The 19,567-nt window shown below is 46.1% G+C and overlaps 2 protein-coding genes across 13 annotated transcripts in view; one reads left to right on the forward strand and one right to left on the reverse strand.

The window, feature by feature from the left end:
* TUB (TUB bipartite transcription factor) overlaps nt 1-4,400 on the forward strand; it is an 80,042-nt gene extending 75,642 nt beyond the window's left edge. For all 6 annotated transcript variants that reach the window (XM_053673064.1, XM_053673067.1, XM_053673068.1 and 3 more), the window contains one exon: nt 124-4,400. In XM_053673064.1, coding sequence (XP_053529039.1) covers nt 124-257 — 134 coding nt within the window. In that variant the 3' untranslated portion in view covers nt 258-4,400. The remainder of the gene's footprint in view (nt 1-123) is intronic.
* Nucleotides 4,361-19,567, reverse strand: part of RIC3 (RIC3 acetylcholine receptor chaperone) — a 57,043-nt gene continuing 41,836 nt past the window's right edge. For 2 of the 7 annotated variants that reach the window (XM_037133847.2, XM_037133845.2), the window contains exon 6: nt 4,361-8,817. In XM_037133847.2, the coding sequence (XP_036989742.2) occupies nt 8,387-8,817 (431 nt within the window). In that variant the 3' untranslated portion in view covers nt 4,361-8,386. Of the gene's footprint in view, nt 8,818-9,243; nt 9,697-19,567 lie in introns of those variants that run through there. The other 5 variants (XM_053673070.1, XM_037133849.2, XM_053673069.1 and 2 more) reach the window with 4 other exon arrangements.

Genomic DNA, 19,567 nt, shown 5'->3' on the forward strand with positions numbered 1-19,567 from the left:
TCCCTTGGCATCGCTGCTTCTCGCTTTCTCTTCCCTCTTGTGACCTGGGTGTCTGTCTGTCCATCTCCATCCCTGCTGTCCTCACTCTGCCTCCCTGTGTGTCTGTGCCGTGCCTGGTTCCAGCGGACTACATCGTGATGCAGTTCGGCCGTGTGGCAGAGGACGTGTTCACCATGGACTACAACTACCCGCTGTGCGCGCTGCAGGCCTTCGCCATTGCCCTGTCCAGCTTCGACAGCAAGCTGGCCTGTGAATAGAGGCCTCCGTGGGCCCTTGGGGTTGCCCAGCCTGGAGCGGAGCTGCCTGCCCATGGAGGCAGCCCTGCCTACCCCCTGTACATAGGCCTCCTGCCAGATGAACCTTTGGCTCTCAGCGGCTCGGCTCCCTGGCTGGGCCAGCCAGGAACGGGCTCCTTTGCTTCGGCAGAGGAGTGGGGGTGTGTAAAGGGACCAGACTGAATTCTTTCTGCGCCCCGAGAGCAACACACCCACTCTCGGGTTGGCACGCTGCTGCAGTTGCCTTTGCCAAGCTGGGCAGCCTCTTCAGCTGGGAAGGCAGGAAGAGGTGTGGAGAGAGAGAGGAAGCACAAGACAGGGCTGCTGTGACCCAGCCCCAAAGTCAGATGACGATGGACCCCTGACAGGGGCACAGTGTGTTTGTGTGTTGGAGGGCACACCACCTTCACACAGCAGAGGGTGTGGTAGCCAAGCCTGGCCGTCATCTGCAGAAAGTCCTGATTCAGGAGGCCTCAGCCAGGCCTGGGTGAGGTTGCTGGGGTGGGGGGAGTGAGTGGCAGGACCTTGTTCGGATCCTAGGGGCCTGGCTGTGGGAATTGGCTGGTGGCCAAGGCTGTAGCTCATGTGATTTCACTAGGTTTTCTCTCTGGGAGGAGGCAGGAGGCAGCAGGAGGCCGGCCCTCAAGGCCAGATGTCTTTAGAGGATGGGGCCTGCAAGACACAGGCTCAGCATGCAGGAGGCACGTGGCTGAGCATGGAGCAGGTGTCCAGGATCAGGCTGTCTGGGGAGCCCTATCAGCTGCCCCAGCCTCTGCACAGGAAACATGTGTGGGGCCTGGTCACCAGCCCTGGACTGCACGCAGGGAGGCTGGTGGGCTGCAGCTGCTCCTGCCACAGCCAATGTAGGTCATGGCTGCTGAGGCTTCTTGGGCCTTCTTGGGAAGGAATTGGGTAGGATGAGGAAAGCAGGACTGTTTCAGAACCACAGAGATCAGAGGTGGCAGGACCCTTAGAGATGAACTAGTACAGCTCTATCACCTTATGCAAATCACTCAGAAAATGGTACTTGCTCTGGGTCACCTGGCTGGTTAGTGGCAGAGAAGAGAACTTTTTAGCTCACTGGATTTCTTTGTTCCCCCCTCCCCCACGAAGCCCCTCTCTGTGGCTTTTGGGACTTCCTGAGGCCCAGTCCAAATGCCCTCATCCCTTGGCCCGAGTCCAAACCATTTCTGTAGGAGGTTGAGCAGTTCCCCGCCGAAGGCCACCTGGCTCTTGCGCTGATGAGGACTGACCCCTGTGTGGCCCCCCAGAGCACAGGCCCAGCCAGGCTGCTCCAGGGTGGGGCCTGAACTCTCCCTCCCAAGCTGTCCTTCTCCCTGACTGGGGAGGTTTCCTCTCGTGTTGTCCTTTACCCTGGGGGAGGCTGCTTGCCCAGATGGAGACCAGAAACCCATGGCAAGCAAGCAGGAGTTGTTCTCGCTTCAGAGTAGATGTGCCTGGAGAGGCTGTGTAGCAAGTGAGACATGAAAGTCATACTTAAACCTGCAGGCGAGGCTCTGTAGTGAGGTGAAGCTGTTTCGACATAAGTGGAAGTAGTCTGCTCGCAGTCCCTCGCAGTCCAGGGTGTCCTGTGCTGGGCGCTTAGAGCAAGGCGCGCGCCTCCCAACACTGGCCTGCCCACACCTCCGGTGATCTCACTTTTGTTGGCGTGGTCTAGTTTCTAGGCAGCTCTTTCCTTGGGATCATTTTGAGGGCTCTAGAACTTTCCATGCAGGGCTGGCCCACCTCCCAGGAAGTACTGTGGGCCCACCCTTGTCCCCAAAGTCCCAGTTTGGCTCTTCCCTTTCCTGCCTGCTGACATTTGGGATTACAGAAACCAGGTTATCTCTGATGTTGGGCCACAGTGTCCCTCTGGGCCTGTGACTTCAAGGTTTGCCTTCCAGGGAGACTGGGGATCCTGGAGGCAGAGTGGGAACATCAGAAGCACAATGACAAGCTTCCGTCTCCTGCCTTCTCCTCTGGTCCACAGGAGGGGCTGGCTGGGTATTTTGGCAGGATTAGGGATGTGCGCTGAGCTTTCCAGCCTGGCTGTGGAGGGCAGCTCAACAACAAAACCATCTGTTGGGCACTGAATGAGAAGCAGGAGCGGCTGAAGCTGGGTCTCACCTGCTAGAGACCCAGCCTCATGAAGTCTGTCCCGACAATCCCATTCCTGCTGACACTGGTCTCCCTTGACCACTGGCCTCACAGCTATGGGCCCAAAGACTCAAAGCTCCCAGGGACCCTGGAGCCCACGTGGGCTCAGCCTCTCCCACAGGAAGAGGTCTTTGCTGGTCAGAGAACGAGAGTAGAGTGAGCCGTCCCTTGGGGTGTTGGCAGGTGGGACCTCAGGCAGCTCTTCTGTGACTGCTCCTGGGGCCACGCGGGAAATCCCGACACGCTCTGCCCTGAACGGTCCTTGTGCAGAGTGGTGAAGCTCACCTCCCTGATCATCTTTTTCTTCTGGCTCCAAGGTGCTCTGTGTGTCTGCATCTCTGTGTCCGTGTGTATTTGGGGAAAGGGCAACCTGCAAACAGTCAGCTGAGGTTTGTTTTGACGATCACGTTTCCGAGAACGAAGAGGAAAGGTGTGAGGTGTACCTGTGTTTCATTCTGTCCGTGCTCTCCGGTGAGAGAGTGACCTCGCCCCCAGGGTTCTGATGCGAAGGATGCCGTCTGAGGAGGTTGTTGATCACTTCCCGTTCCGCGTCACCCGAGGAAATCCGTGTGTTGAGTGCATGCCTTTGGACGAATATGAACACACTCTGGTGAATGTGCCTTAAAAATCATGACACTCGTTCAAAGAAGCGTGCAAGGTCCAGGCCCATGTGAGGACAGGTGTCGGAATCCAGGGAGTGTGGCGATCGCAGGCTAGAAGGGAACCTCCGGAACCCGCTCCTCTAGTGACAAAGAGGGCAAGAAATTTGCAGAGGCAGAAGGTTTTCTTTGTTCTAGACATAGCAGGCATTTGCCTCCAATTTGGAGGAAGTTCTGAATTTAACAAGCGATGGTGGTAACATCACTAAGAGGTCCCTACTCCCCTCACAGTGGGGTCTGAGGGAGGGGCGGCCACTTACCGAAAGCACAAGCCCACCTCCCGATGGAGTCCCGGCTTTCCCTCTCGAGAAAGCCTCACCCGGGTCAAGACACGGTTGTGATCTCAGGCTGCCAGGTGGCCCTCTGCACACCTCTGCGGGTAGAGGAGTCTCTCTCATGGTGCCCAGCAAGAAGGGAGCCAGACTGCCCTACCCCAGGCCCTGGCTGGCTGAACAGTAGCAGCCTGGGAACGGGCCAAAGGACAGGCTCTTGTCTGAGTTTACTCAACACCGGTCCTCCCCCATGTCCAGTGTGTGGTGTTCAGCCGTCTCAGGATGCGGGGGGAGGCAGAGCAGAAGTGTTGGGGCAGGTTTGGTTTTTCTCACGAAAATTAGTCCTGTACGCAGTGGCCACGGGATTTGGCGCACACCACGTAACATTTCTAGGTCTGTTTTCTCATCCACAGAACAAGGGGCAGACTGTCAGAGCCTGCGGGAGGGTCAGGCTGGAGGAACGCGGACCCTGCTTTCATCACTACCTTTTCTAGCTCGTCACTGTGCCTTTTTTCTTTCCCCTTCTGTTCCACGCCCCCCGCCCCCCTTCTCCCACCAAGGTCCAGGCAGAGCTGGCGTCAGGCCGAGATCCAAATCCAGAGTTTCCTAGGGAGTAATTAAGGGTGGCTCAGAAAGGGAAGCCCAACTCAGCTTTTTACCTGCTTCTGGTAATGAGGGGCCTTGGTTGGGGTGGGTGACACCTCTTTTGCTGAGAACATGCGTGTAGCCAGTTTTCTCAATGCTTAGGATGTGTGTGTCTATTTGCACAAGACTGTCTTTCCCTATTTCGGAGTGGTCAGACATTTTATTTTTGTTCAAAGTCCTCTGGAGTTTTAGATGAACTTGCAAAATTGTGCTTTTATTGACTTTTTGAATAAACTCTTTGGTATTCGGGATCAATGTATTTATTTACTGGTATGTGCAATGACAAAGTCGGTATTTTCCCATGCTGACGTTATGTACGTTGTGTAACTTAAGTGTTTGTCTAAAGTACAGACCATCTATCAACAAATTAAACTTGAACTGTTTCAACACTACTGTGTATTTTCTTTTTCCTATAAAAGGAGAAAAAACATGTTTTTTACACCATTCATTCCTCTGTCCTAAGAACCTCAGGGGGAAGGATGGTGGTAACGAGGGCATCACAGCTTGTCTGGGAGCCATGTCAGGGGTCAGAGCTGTCCTCCCTGTGCGCTTCAAGACTCAGGGCCTGACCCACTTAAACAGAACTTGGACGTGCTTGGGAATCTTTCCAACCAGTGGCAGGTCTGAAGGCAAGAGCAAGGGAGGCTGCCATTGCAGTTGGAAGCAGACGGGAAAGGTCACGGTCTGACCCTGAGGGAGGTGGTCAAACTGGTGGCCCGCAGCCTGGAGGGTGTCCGAGCAGCCGCCCAGGACCTGACGACAGCTGTGACGCTGTCCCAAGCACCCAGGGCGCGCTGCCCCCGGGACAGGCCCTCCACAGACCATCCCTTGCTTCATCCTAGCTGCCCTGCAAGGTGGGTGTGGTATTCTAAATTCATAGATGAGGAGACGGTGCTCAGAGGAAAAATAAACTAACAAAAAGGAATTTGTCCTATTTGTATCAACATGGGAAAGAAACAATGAGGAAAGGTTAGGTGCATTTTAGAAAGATTTGTATAAAAGGGTCAGGAAAACAGCATGGCTACTTCCTGTTTTCTCTCGGTGTCACTGAAGTACTAGGTACGTCTCTGGAATACAGTCTGGGTTAAGGGGAAATTTTAAGAATGTGGTAGTAAGGAGGCCTGGTTTATCGCCCTCGGTTGGGAGTTTTTCTGTAGGCAAAGAGCCCTTCCTGCCGGAACTGTGGCCTCTCTCCTTGGCTCTGCCTGTGCAGGGAACAGCACACGCAGGGGATAAGGTGAGAGAGAGAGGTTTTGGTAGTGTTCGTGGTCCGGCTAAGGAGAGATCTTTTAAATACCGTGGACAGGGAGACCCTACGTCTAGGATGGACCTGATGTATCCCTTTCATCCTGGTGTAATTATCATCGAAGCTCCTTTTCCCAAGTTTCCCAGTTTGGACCATAGGCTGTTTGACACACAAGCCACAGGAGGTGCAGGCCATCTTTCCCAGAGGCCAAACGTGCTTCCACTCGTCAACACAGCTCCCGGGGCCTCGCTTCCTGAGCTCACCCATAACAGGGTGCTTTCCTTGTGCCTCCTGTTACGACCAGGAAAGAGCATCTCCTGGCTGGGTCACCCACCTGATTTACCAAGCACAGTCCCAGGTGATGCAGTTGTATCCCAGGCCGACTATTTGCCCCCTGAGGTGTGCCTGCTCTGCCAGTGGCCAAAGGCTGCAGCAGATACAGTGCCAGGGGAACGACCAAGTTCACAGCCCACACCAGTTCTGAGAAATGAGCCAAGAGGCATCAGGCTAATAATAGAAACCAGCCCCATGATTTTGGTCATCCTGGACTGTATATTCACATGCAATTGTCACCCCTGAAGGAAAAAACAACTCCAGAAAATGCAAAAAAAAAAGGCTGTCTAATTGGAAATGATTGAGAAGTACATAAAATTTCCGAGACAGAAATACGTAAGTTCCTGCTGTACGCACCCACCAAGGCCTCGGGCACCAGGAGCCACTGTGAGCTCTTGTACTTCTGGCAGGAACTACTTCCATGCGTCAGCTTCCCCCAGAGATTAACGTGCAATATAAAGACTTGGATACATAACACCTTACATAGCAGCCTCTTCAAAGTACCTGAACAACCATGTACTTCCACACCCCACTGCTTTCTCAACACCACTGTTTCTGCCAGAATGTCCTCTCCTCCTCGCCGCCTGGAGGAGTTCTCAGTTCTCAGCATGCGTCAAAACCCACACCCTCTGCAAAGTGCTTTGGCAAAGTCTCTTTTCCTGTAGATTTGGGTCCCTATCTCAGTTATAGCACAGAACCTTAGCTACCACTGACCAAGTGGTTGCCATGCGCGAGACAGGACCAATGCCATTTTATAGTCACTGATGCTGTCATTTAACCCACAGACCCCCCCCCCCAAGATACCCCCTACTGTACAGAAGAGAACCCAAGACTCGGAAGGCTCCAGGGGCTGATGAGAGCCTGCAGTTAGAACAGGCGAGGACAGACTCATGACTGACACTTCTCTGCCTGCAGAATTCATGATCTTGAGCCCTTTTGCAGTTTATAGTTCATTTAAAAAATAAACTGGATAAGGCTTCCATATTAAACTGAGTTTTTAAAAGGTAGGAAATGAGCCTTCTGTTCCCATTGCCTAGTTCTGAGCAGTGTCTGCCAGGTGAATAAATGAGTGGATTAGCTAGAAGGCATCACATGTCTCTGAGGAGGGCATCACATCCTAAGGCAGAAAAGACATTTGGAACAGGGGCCCACGACTCTCCTCATAAATCAACCCCTCACTGTGTCCGCAGGCAAACGACATGGAAAACACCTTATCCCGAGAGCACAGAGCACCTACATGATTTTTTACCCATAACATTCCATCTAGATCTTTCTCAACACATTTTCAACTCCATTTGTTAAAGTGAATCAAACGCTCCTCACAAAGGCAGATGCAATAAACTTTCTAAAGACTCAGTCTTCAGTGACTTCTCTGTAGTTCACTGATGAACGATGACCGTCTAGTAGTAACCAGTGCTGAGTGTGATCCCGTGCCTCTGACAGCAGTCCGTGCACTTGTATGTGTAATTTAAAGTATTTTCCTGGCCTCTCGTGCCAGAAACAATGAACTCTAAAAGCCACATCTGCCTTTACATAATTCCTTAAATTTCAAGTCGTCCACACGTCACGACTGGGAACGTCCTCGGGATGCGTCCTCTTTAAAACCTCAGGTCTCCCGTGTAAACCGGACTCACTCGTCCGTACTGGACAGAGTAACTGGGTGCCATCTTGCCTTAAGAAGACAGACGGCAGCTTAGAAATCAGGCCTGTAGTCTGGTCAGAACCCTCCCAGTGCTGACCCACTTCCCACTGTTGCCAGCTCTCAGAAGACCCAAATACCGGACTGCAGACGGAGAAACGGTCTCTGCCCTGGGCACCGCCGCACTGGTTCTCTCAACAGACACTCTGCCGCTTCCCTGCTGGGCTGGCACTCTGTCTACAAGCTCAGACCGGATCGTTTCTGTTTCAAGTCTTGTGGGTGTGAAAATGAATTTCCCAGAGGGCACAACATTCAAAAACAGCTTCAAGGCAAGGACCGTCCATGGCTGCCACGGGCCCCTGGCCTTCTGAGGCTCACAGCAGGACCACTACCCTTGGGCAGGCTCTGCAGGGCTAGGACTGAAGTCTCTACCTAAAGCTTCCTCCAGCCACCGAAGACAAGAGGTACAGATGTGCTTCTGGGTTTGGCAGTTCTGTTATGCAGAACATGGATAAAGGAAGCTAGAGATCCAGGCAACATTAGAGCAAAACAGCCCCCCAGCAGACCTCTGGGCTCATTTTCAAGACAGTGCCAGTCTTTGGGCCCTTGCTGTGAGGAAGGAGCTTCAGCTCAAAGCAGAGTCCCACCCTGCTCTGGCCCCATCACCCCCCAATACCAAATGTTCTTCTCTTGAATCCAGGGGACCACTAACCTGCTCAAGGCCCAGAGAATAAGGCATCCTGGACTCTGAGATCTTCACTCTTGCAACCTTAAGTCCTCACCATGTGTAAACTGATGTTCATTCACAGGTGAACCATCTGTTACTCTTAGTGCAAAGTACTGGACCTCTGCCTTTGAATGGTTCCATCTGTAATTATGATAAACCAAACATAATTACTCAGTGGATCAATTCTCTGACGGAGGAAAGGCAGGAAGATAAAAGAGCAAAGTCATCTTGTGTTCCTACTAATCTCTATGATGTTTTACAAGGTGACAGGTGAGGGAGCACCGGGGAGACATGTGATATCCGTGGCTGTCACCTGATTGGCTATGACATTTAAACACTAGGGATGAAGTACAAGGCCAAGGATGAAATCTGAGAGAGGGAGACAGGTCCTCTTGGGACTGGAGTAATGGATACTTCCCCAAACTGGCTGTTCTCATTCTAAACCCTCCGGGTTCCTCTTCCTCAGAGTGCCACACGTACTCGCTTGGTAGGCGCCGACGCTCAAGCCCTCCACTCCGAAGTCCCGGGGCCACACGTCTGTGGCGGGTCCCTCCTGCTCACTGTAGCTGTCTGCGACAAACCCAGCATTCTCTGCCAAGACAGCAGGGTCCTCTTCTTCATGAAGACAGCAGGAACATGTTTCCGGCTTTGGGTCACATGATGTAACAGAATTATCCTCCCGGGCTCTGGGGTCGGTGGGCAGTTCCCAGACCACGTGGTCAGATTCTTCTGGCATCCCCAGCCTTTCAGCTATTTCTTCAGCAGAGGGCTCTTTGGGGTCAGGGTAATCCACCAGGATTGTTTTTTGCCTACGCTTGACGCAATCTGAAAGGTCATAAATTGGGTAAGTCTCTTCAGGGTAACCTAGAGAGAAAAGTAGCGCAAAGTCTTACAAGGACTGTCTCTTCAAAGCAAAGTGTCAGCTCAAGGAGGCTTCTCAGGCTGCAGCCGCCCCATCCCAACAAATCCCATCAACACAGCTCTCAGGAAAAACCATCTCTCTCGGGTGACTAACAGCTCTAGTTTCACTGCAGTAAATTCTTAGTGGTCTGGCTGCCTGTCCCAGTGCTCTTTGAAACACAAACCCATTCAGATGAAAATCCCATCTTGAGTTCAGGGTGCTTGGGCCAGAGTGTACGTCTAGCTTCTGTAGTGCTGATGAAAACTAAGCAAACAACATAGCCCTCGGAGTGGAGGGGGGCGCCCACCAGATGAAGAGAGTATATATATAGCTCAAGGCTAATGTTTATAATTTTTTAAAGATTTTATTTATTTACTTATAGACAGAGGTGAAGGGTAGGAGAAAAAGAGGGAGAACATCAATGTGTAGTTGCCTCTCTCACACTCCCCACTGGGGACCTGGCCCACAACCCAGGCATGTGCCCTGACTGGGAATCGAACCAGCAACCCCTTAGTTCACAGGCTGAAGCTCAATCCACTGAGCCACACCAGCCAGGGCTAATGTTTATAATTTCTATTTGTAACCATTTCCAAATCTTCCTAGGAATTGGGGAGAGGGGGGAAGCACAGGAGGGATGGGCATAAGGAACGCTAGGCTCTTTGAAAAGAAGCCTCCTACGAAACTAATTTAAAAAATGGAAATGGCTTCCAAGTGTCAGAAACAGAGAGCACTTCAGCAGGACAGGCCCGAGGTCCCAGAGGACAACCACTGCAGTTCACAACACAGAATTCCTGTTGTTGGCTTCTTCATCTTCACAAAATGGAACAAAAGAAAACCACCACCTGGTAAACAAAGTGAGGAATGCTGGTACTGAATTCCAGTTACGATAATGAGAGAAGAGAAAATGTTGCCAAATTAAAGAATGAAATTATAAATCTGTGTCAGCCGAGCCGAGCATGGGCGGCAGATGGGCCGGGGCGAGCAGCGCGGCAGTGCTGGCAGCCGCCGCGCTCCCTCCCAGTGTGGGAGGCCGGATTCAACCCCCGTGTGCACATTATGACCGTCGGCAAATTCAGCCCGAGTGTAAACCACTTTCTGCCTACAAATTCTGAAAAGCAGATCTTTTTGGTGCAGTGTACAGTAAGAGGAGACATTTTAAACATTTACTGTTTTTTTCCTAATTATAAAAGTCACAGACTCATAGAAAATTTGAAAAATAGAGGTTTTGGAAAGAAAATACAAATCACCTAGAATTCCACTACTGATGATAATTTGTTGTATCACTTCTGACCTTTTTATCCTATATAAGCATATTTTTTACTAAAGAAGGACCATGCTGTATATAAAATGTTACATCAATTTTTTTTCAACATTGTATCGTGAGCATCTCTCCATGTCATTAGCTGTTTCAGAGCTGGCTGCAGAACACGGCAGCATACGGCTACACCTGACTGACCTGATTCACCCCACCTCTTCTGTAAGACATGGTTCTTTCCAGTTTTCCCTTACTGTAAGTAACCTAGCAGTTAAGAGGTCTGCATATAAGTCCATTTCTATTTCCCTGTTTCTTTAAGATATACTTCAAGAAATATGAAAACTATGAAGACCACAGAGAATGGACATTTAAAACCCCTTTTTTTATACTCTGCCAAACTGCTTTCCAGAAGAATGGTACAAATCTTTAGTCCTACCAGTGACATAAAAAACTGTCCACCTTACCACACCCACCTGGTCACAGGCAGGACCTTAACTTGCAGGCGCACGCCATGCCCGATGAAACGGAGTCCAGGTGCCCAAGGCCCGCCCTACCTCTCTGGTCAACAGCTTACGTTCTCCACCACTGAGTCCTTAGGAGAAGCCCATTTCCTGGCATGCCCGGTCTTCTCCCCACACCAAGAACAAAGCTTCCCCTCGCTATCTGCTTTGGTTTAAGGCGGGGAGGCCTGCTGAAGAAAATCGAAGTGACCCCCACAACTGCTGAGGTGGCCTGTCACCCAACATTAGTGGGTTACTCAAGAACTGCATTAAAAATATAAAAAGCAACAAAAAATGGCTGGTCCTATGAGTAAAAGCAAAAGTTTGAAACAGGGGAACCAAATGAAGCAAACTCTGCAAAGAGGCCCTAAAAAACAGTCCATGCAGGAAACAGGAGTTAATGTCGGTCAACTCGAAACTGATATTCCTAGTGATATTCAGAGGGGTAATTTGCCAATAAAACCAACCAGGCTTCAATGTAAAAAGGGAGCAAAAACAAAGTAAGACAGAGCTATTAGAAATACAAAGTCATCATTACATAAAACATTTAAACTCAATGGAGGAAGAAAATAGCAGATTGAAATGGACATGGCTAAAAACCAAATTAGTATATTAGAAGTCCAAGTTGAGAAGTCTCTAAGGCAAAGATAAAAATGACAAAGAAACAGAAATTATGAGAAAAAAGATAAGCTGCATGGAAGACTGACCCAGGATATCCAATCTCAGAACTAGTGGAATTCTAGAATGAGAAGGCGGAGTAGGTTAAATGAAAGCGACAACCAAAGAAATTATAAATGCTAGATGAAAACACTATGAAAAAATCCACACATTCATACATACTGAGACATATGCCAACGAGCCTGCCCAAACACAAAGGGGTGAGTGCAAAACCAGAGATTCCCAGGCGGAAACCAAACCAGCTCTCTAAAAGCAGGCTGCCCACGGAGAAAGCAGCGGACTCAGACAGGATTCCTCTTCTTCCACATCAGTGAATGTGGAGAAGGAAGTAATGCTCTCGTGTCTGTACAGGAAAATGGCATGATCGTATCACTTTTTTATTTGTAAATAAACACAAATTATTTGTATAAAGGTAAAAATGATATGTACATATATCCAAGCATGCAGAAAATACACCACTCTATATGGGGGTGGGATGGGGGAGGTACTTAAGGAATTATTCTGACAAATACAAAAATTAATAAAAAATTTTAATTCACGAAAAAAGATACTATATACAGGAAACTGGCAAACAATGAGTAAGAATTATTGATGTAAAATAATGATAATGTGGTTAGAAATGTAATGCCACTGTTAAATAAAATTAGAAAAGGCTAATATCTTTAAAAGTCATTTGTAGCTAAAATTCCCCAACACCTAAGAGGTAGGTAGAAAATAAAGTAATAAGGATTTTACCTTATTTGGGAACATGATTATATAATGAACATTTGCAATTTGGAGGGAAAGGAATCCCAATTTTCATTCCCTTGATCACTAGTGAGATTGAAATACTTTTTCATGTATTTTGTGGCCAGCTGCATTTTTTTTGTGCACTGCTTGTATAGGAAGATATCACTGTTTTCCAAATTAGAACTTTTTATATATTAAAAATCACTTCTTGCCCTGGGGGGTGTAGCTCAGGGGATAGAGAGCAGGCCTGTAAACCAAAGGGTCACGGGTTTGATTCCCAGCCAGGGGACATGCCTGGGTTGCAGGCTAGGTCCCTAGTAGGGGGATGTGAGAGAAAAAAACCACACATTGATGTTTCCCTCTCTCCTTCCCTTCCTCTTTATAAACAAACAAACAAACAAATAAATAAATAAATAAATATTTTTAAAAAAATCACTTCTTTTCATATTTGTTGTTAAGTATTTTTCCAGTTTAGGATTGACTTCTAAACTTTGTGAAGTTTCATCATCAGAAGGTAAAACTTTTATTTGTTCAAACCAAACTTTCCCTAACAGTTTCTTCTGTTGCTTTTTAAAATTAGCATTTTTGAGACAATTATAAATTCACATGTAGTTGTAAGAAATACCACAGAAACCCCATGTACCTTTACCCACTTTCTCCCGATGGTAGCCTCTTCACAACCAGAATGTGAATGTTGATACAGTCGATACACAAAATATCCCCACCATCACCAGGATCCTTTATGCTGCCCTTTCACGGCCACACCTACTCCCTCCGGCCTCCACCTCCCTCCTTACCCTTTAGCAATTACTATCCTGTTCTCCATTTCTACAAACTTGTCATTTCAAGAACGTTATATAAATAGATTCACAGTGTATAACCTTTTGGAATTAGCTTTTTTATTTCACTCAGCATAATTATCTGAGTATTGTAACACAGAATTGATACACCACAGTTTGTTTAACCGTTCACCTGTTGAAGGATATTTGGGTTGTTTTCAGCTTTGGGCTACTATAAATAAAGCTGCTGTAAATATGCAGGTATAATCTTTATGTGAACATGTCTTCATTTCTCTGGGATAAATGCCCAGGAGAGCAACTGCTACATTATATAGTATTTGCTTGTTTAGTTTTTTAAAGAAAATGCCACATTGTTTTCCAGATTGGGTGTAATACACCAGTAACATATGAGTGAATCTATTTTCTCCACATCCTTACCAGCATTTGGCATTGTTAATTTTTATTATGTTATTATTTTATTTCATTTTGTTTTATTTTTAGCCATTCTGATAGGTACGTAGTGGTACCTCATTGTAATTTTTTTAACTTTTATTTTTTAAATTCTATTTTATTGGTTATGTTATTACAGTTGTCCCAATTTCTCCCCTTGCCTCCCTCCACCCAGCACCCCCCACTCCTGCAGGCAATTCCCCCACCACTGTTCACGTTCATGGGTCATAAGTAGGTTCTTTGGCTACTCCACTTCGTATACTGTACTTTACATCCCCATGGCCATTCTGTAACTATCTATTTGTACTTCTTAATCCCCTCACCTCTTCACCCACTTCCCGACAATCCTCTCCCCTCTATCAACCATCAAAATGCTCTCCATATCCATGATTCTGTCTCTGTTCTTGTTTGCTTATATTGTTTTGTAGACTCAGTTTTTGATATATATTTATTGCCACCTTATTGTTCATAGTTTTGACCTTTTTCTAAAGTAAATCCCTTTAACACTTCATATAATTGTGGTTTGGTGATGATTAATTCCTTTAGTTTTCTTGTCTGGGAAGCTCTTCATCTGACCTTCAATTCTAAATATCTTTGCTGGGTAGAGCAATCTTGGCTGTATGTCCCTGCTTTTCACGACTTTGAATATTTCTTGCCAATCCCTTCTAGCCTGCAAGGTTTCTTTTGAGAAATCAGCTGACAGTCTTATTGGAACTCCCCTTTAGGTAACTAACTGCTTCTCTTTTGCTTCTTTTAAGATTTTCTGTTTATCTTTAACCTTCAGTATTTTAATTACAATGTGTCTTGGATGTGGGCCTCTTTGTATCCATCTTGTTTGGGACTCTGTGCTTCCTAGACTTGCATGTCTATTTCCTTCACCAAATTAGGGAAGTTTTCTTTCACTATTTTTTTCAAACAGATTTCTAATCTCTTGCTCTTTCTCTTCTCCTTCTGGCATCCTATGATGCGAATGTTGGATCGCTTGAAGCTGTCACAGAGTTTGTTTACACAATCCTCAATTTTACTGGGTTCTTTTTTCTTGTTCTGACATAAAAATGGGTTTTTGCATCCTTATGTTTCAAATCTTTGATTTGATTCTCGGCTCTGCCCACTCCACTGTTGTTTCCCTGTAAATTGTTTTTTATTTTAATTAGTGTATACTTCATTTCTAACTGGATCTTTTTTACACTGTTGAGGTCCTCACTAAGTTCCTTGAGCATCCTTATAACACTAAATGTGATAGATTGCCTATCTCCATTTTGTTTAGTTCTTTTTTTTGGAGTTTTGATTTGCCCTTTCACTTGGGCCATGTTTCTTTGTTTTCTCATTTTGGCAGCCTCCCTGTGTTTGTTTCTATAAGTAGAACTGCTATGACTCCCTGTCTTGGTCATGTGGCCTAACGTAGTAGGTGTCCTGCAAGGCCTAGTGGCACATTAGATGGGGGCACAGCTGCCCCTATCACCTTAGCTGGGTACTCACGGTGTGTCCTTCGTGTGGACTGAGAGTATGCCCTTCTGTTGTAGGTGAGCCTTGGTTGCTGTTGGCAGATCAATGGGAGGGATTTACCCAGGCCAGTCAGCTCCAAGGACTGGCTGTGTCCACTGACCACCATCCTCCATTCTCCATGGAGGATCAGCTGTGCGGGGGCAGGGTGCTGATGCTCCAACATGGCCTGTAGCTATCCAGTGGGTGCACTGGCTCTGGGGTTTCCTGGGTGGTACAGGCCAAGGTCAGCCCCCACATGTGTTTTGCCCAGGGCCATCCTGCCTGAACTATAAAGCAATCTAAGATGGCTGCTACTTGCGCTGGGCTTGGAGATTCCCAGGAGAGGCCAAGCTGTGAATCTAGGCTGGCTACTGCTAGTGCCAGGCATAAGGGCAACTTAGCAAGAGGTACTGGGTCTGGGGGCTCATGGAGACTTGCTGTTGCTTGTTTGAGAGGATTTCAGAGGTTGTGAAGCATTAGACAAGAGCAGCCATTCATATGGAAAAGGAGCTTAGGTGGGCCTATAAGTTGGGTGGGACAGAGTCTCAAGGGATCTCCATCTTGGGGCAAACAGTGATAGCCAGGCTGGTGGAGTCTCAGATATGGCACCCACATGCTGGCTCTGTGGCTCTAAGTACAGGAGGGCTCAGAAAGGGAACAATGGCCTCTGCCTGCCTTTCTGTTTTGGAAAAACCTATTCCCCAGCTCTTGCCTTGATGCCAGTCACTTCAGTTCCTTCCTATATGCATGCCACTGGTGCCTTTCAAGCTGCTACCCCAGAGCTGGAGCTGACAGGGCATGAGTCTGAGGAAGTCCATGTGTGGGTTCTTTAACAGGAACTGCTTAGGACTCCAGATTTCTTCCACCAATGGAATCCCCACTGGTTTTTCAGCCACAAGTTATGGGGCCTTATCTTCCTGGTACTAGAACCCTGGACTGGGGGGCTTGGTGTAGAGTTGGGATTACTCACTCCCAAGATATCCTTCCTGAATTTTTACCCATCACACGTGGATGTAGGACCAGTCCATTCTGTGTCTTGGCCTTACCTATCAGTCTGGAAGGATGTGGTTTAATTCCATAGTTGTGACTTCCATTCAATTTGATTTCTGACAGCTTTTTTAACAGTATATTTTATTGATTATGCTATTACAATTGTCCTATTTTTCTCCCCTTTATTCACTTCTCTCCTGCACCCCTCACCTCCCACCAGCATTCCCCCCCACTCATGAGTTCATGGCCATGGGTCGTACATATAAGTTCTTTGGCTTCTCCATTTCCAAAACTATTTTAACCTCTCCCTGTCTATGTTGTACCTACCAGTTATGCTTCTTACTCCCTGTACCCTTTCTCCCATTCTTCCCCTTCCTGCTCCCCACTGATAACCCTCCATACGATCTCTATTTCTGTGAATCTGTTCCTGTTCTAGTTGTTTGCTTAGTTCACTTTTTAGGTTGGTTTTTTTTTTTTGCTTTTTTAAAAAATGTTCAGGGTTTTTAAATATTTTATTTATTTTTAGAGAGAGGGGAAGGGAAGGAGAAAGAGTGGGAAAGAAAGAGCAATGTGTGGTTGCCTCTCATGTGTCCCCCACTGGGACCTGGCCTGCAACCCAGGCATGTGCCCTGACTGGGAATCGAACCAGCAACCCCCTGCTTCACAGGCCCATGCTCAATCCACTGAGCTACAGCAGCCAGGGCTCATTTTTGTTTTTTAAGGCTCAGTTGTTAATAGTTTTGAGTTTACTGTCATTTTACTGTTTGTGTTTTTGGTCTTTTTCTTAAATAAGTCCCTTTAACATTTCATATAATAAGGACTTGGTGATAATGAACTCCTTTAACTTGACCTTATCAGGGAAGCACTTTATCTGCCCTTCCATTCTAAATGATGGCTTTGCTGGATACAGTAATCTTGGATGTAGGTCCTTGTCTTTCATGACTTCAAATACTTCTTTCCAGCCCCTTCTTGCCTGCAAGGTTTCTTTTGAGAAACCAGCTCACAGTCTTATGGGAACTCCTTTGTAGGTAACTGTCTTCTTTTCTCTGGCTGCTTTTAAGATTCTCTCCTTATCTTTAATCTTGGGTAATGTAATTATGATGTGCCTTGGTGTGTGCTTCACTGGGTCCAACTTCTTTGGGACTCTGAGCTTCCTGGACTTCCTGGAAGTTTATTTTCTTTGCCAGACTGGCAAATTTCTCCTTCATTATTTTTTCAACTTCTTGCCCTTCCTCTTCTCTTTCTGGCACCCCTGTGATTCGGATGTTGGAATGTTTGAACTTGTCCCAGAGGTTTCTAAGCCTCTCCTTGTCTTTTTGAATTCTTGTTTCTTCATTCAGTTCTGGTTGAATGTTTTTCTACTTCCTTTTGGTCTAAACTGTTGATTTAAGTCTGGCTTCCCTCCCTTCACTGTTGGTTCCCTGTATATTTTCTTTATTATATTTTGCACATCCTTTACTTTTTCCTCCACTTTTCAACTATATTCAACCATTTCTGTAAGCATCCTGATTACCAGTGTTTTGAACTCTGCATCTGATAGGTTGGCTATCTCTTCATCACTCAGTTTTATTTTTGGAGCTTTGATTTGTTCTTTCATTTGGGCCATATTTCTTTGTCTGGGTGTACCTATTACGTTGTAAGGGGTGGGACCTTAGGTATTCGACAGGGTGGGGCAACCTATTTCACTGTGTTGTGGTGCTTTATGTGGAGGAGGGGTCAGAGAGGGAACAATGCTGCTTGCCTGGCTCTTGATAGGCTTTCAGTCACTTCCCCCCACTACCTAGAAGCAAACTGGGCCCCTCTGGTGCTGATTCCAGAGTGGGTGGGTTTGTGTACATTCTAGGACCCTTTGAGTCTCTTTAATGAATTCTCCTGTGAGGCTGGGAGTTTTTCCTGCCACTTGAACCCACACAGGTTTTTTTTCAGTCAGAGGTTTTAAGGCTTTATTTCCCTGCACTGGAGCCCCTGCACTGGGTTGCATAGTCTGTCTCGCTCCCCAGTTGTTTCTCCCTGTTGATCCACACACACAGGTGGGACTGCCTAGTCTTCCAGCCCTGCCTTTCCTTGCATCCTCTCCATTCCGGCTGCCTGTCTCCACCTCTCCTAGTATCAATGAATGTTTCTTAACTCCTTGGTTGTTGGACTTCCATACAGTTCAATTTTGTCAGTTCTGGTTGTTTTTTGTGTTTAAATTTGTTTTTGTCCTCCTTTTGGTTGTGCAAGGAGGCAAAGTGTATCTACCCATGCCTCTATCATGGCCAGAACTTGATTTCTGACAGTTCTGATTGATGGTCGTTCTATATTTTAGTTGTTATTTTGATGTGGTTGTGGAAAGAGGTGAGCCATGTTTACCTCTGCTGCCATCTTGACCAGAAGTCCTCTCACTGTGATTTTAATTTGCATTTTCTCAGTAGCTAATGAGTGAACATTTTTTGTATGCTTATTTGCCACCTGTATATCTTTTTTGGTAAATATCTATTTATATCTTTTGCCTATTTTTCCTAATTAGGTTATTTTTATTGTTGAGCTTTGAGAGTTCTTTATATAGTCTAAATGTAAGTCTTTTGTGGATATATGATTTGCAAATATTTTTCCCACTGTGTAGCTTGTCTTTTCATCATCTTTTGCAGAGCTGAAGTTTTTAATTTTGATTAAGCCCAGTTTACCTATTTTTCCTTTTATGAATTGTGCTTTTGATGTCAGGCCTACAAACTCTTTACCTAATGCTAGATCCTGAGGATTTTCTATTTTTAAAAAAGGTTTAGTTTTACAATTTGCATTTATGTCCACATGATCTATTTTTAGTTTATTTTTATATAAGATGGAGAACTTAGGTTGAGGTAATTTTTTGCTACGGATATCCAATTGGTCCAGCACCATTTGTTACAAAGACTCTCTCCCCTCCATTGAATTGCTTTTGCACCTTTGTAAAAAAAAAAAAATCAGTTGTGCATATTTGTGTGGGTCTATTTCTGGGCCTTCTGTTCTTTTTTTCCTTGTGTCTATTCCTATACAAATACCACATGGTCTTCTTGATCACTGTACCTATAACATAAGTCTTAGAATCAGGTATACTGGTTCCTCTCATATTTTTCTTTTCAAAAATTATTTATTTTACAGTATTTCCTCTTCCTCTCTCTATATATTTTAGAATAATTTTTTTCTCTATCTACAAAAAATCTTGCTATGGTTTTGATAAGCACAGTGTTAAACCTGTGTCGATCTGGGAAGAACAGACAGTTGTACTGAGTCTCCCCATCTGTGACATGGTGTGTCTCTCCAGGTGGACTTCTTTGGTTCCCTTCATCAGTGTTGTACAGTTTCCAGCAGACATGTCCTAACGTGTTTGTTAAATTTACACTAAGTCTTTTTCTTTTTTTGAATGATATTAATTGTGGTGTCAAATTTTTAATTTAGATGTAAACATAGTCATATTTGTTGCTAATATATAGAAATACAACTGATTTTTGTACGTTTATCTTGAATCCTATGACCTTGCTGGACTCACTTATAAGTTCTAGGACTTTTTAATAGATTCCTCAGGGTTTTCTACAGATCAATTTTCTATGAAGCTCCTTTCTTTCCACTATTCTTCCCTGTAAATTCTGTATCTTACAGAATTCTATATCTTACAGAATAAATTCTGTAACTTACAGAATTCTATATTCTATAATCATGGAATCTAAACATAAGGACAGTTTTATTTCTCCCTTTTTAAACTTTTCCTTCTACTTGCCTGACCGCAATGTTCAGAATGTTCAGCGCTGTGCTGAATGAGAAAAGTCACCCTTGCCTGTTCCCAGCCTTAGGGGGAAAGCATTCATCTTTCACCATTAAATGAAGTGTT

This window comes from Artibeus jamaicensis, unplaced genomic scaffold (genome assembly GCF_021234435.1).
Source record: "Artibeus jamaicensis isolate MK-2021 breed Jamaican fruit bat unplaced genomic scaffold, CSHL_Jam_final contig_797, whole genome shotgun sequence".
Classification (NCBI taxonomy): domain Eukaryota; kingdom Metazoa; phylum Chordata; class Mammalia; order Chiroptera; family Phyllostomidae; genus Artibeus; species Artibeus jamaicensis.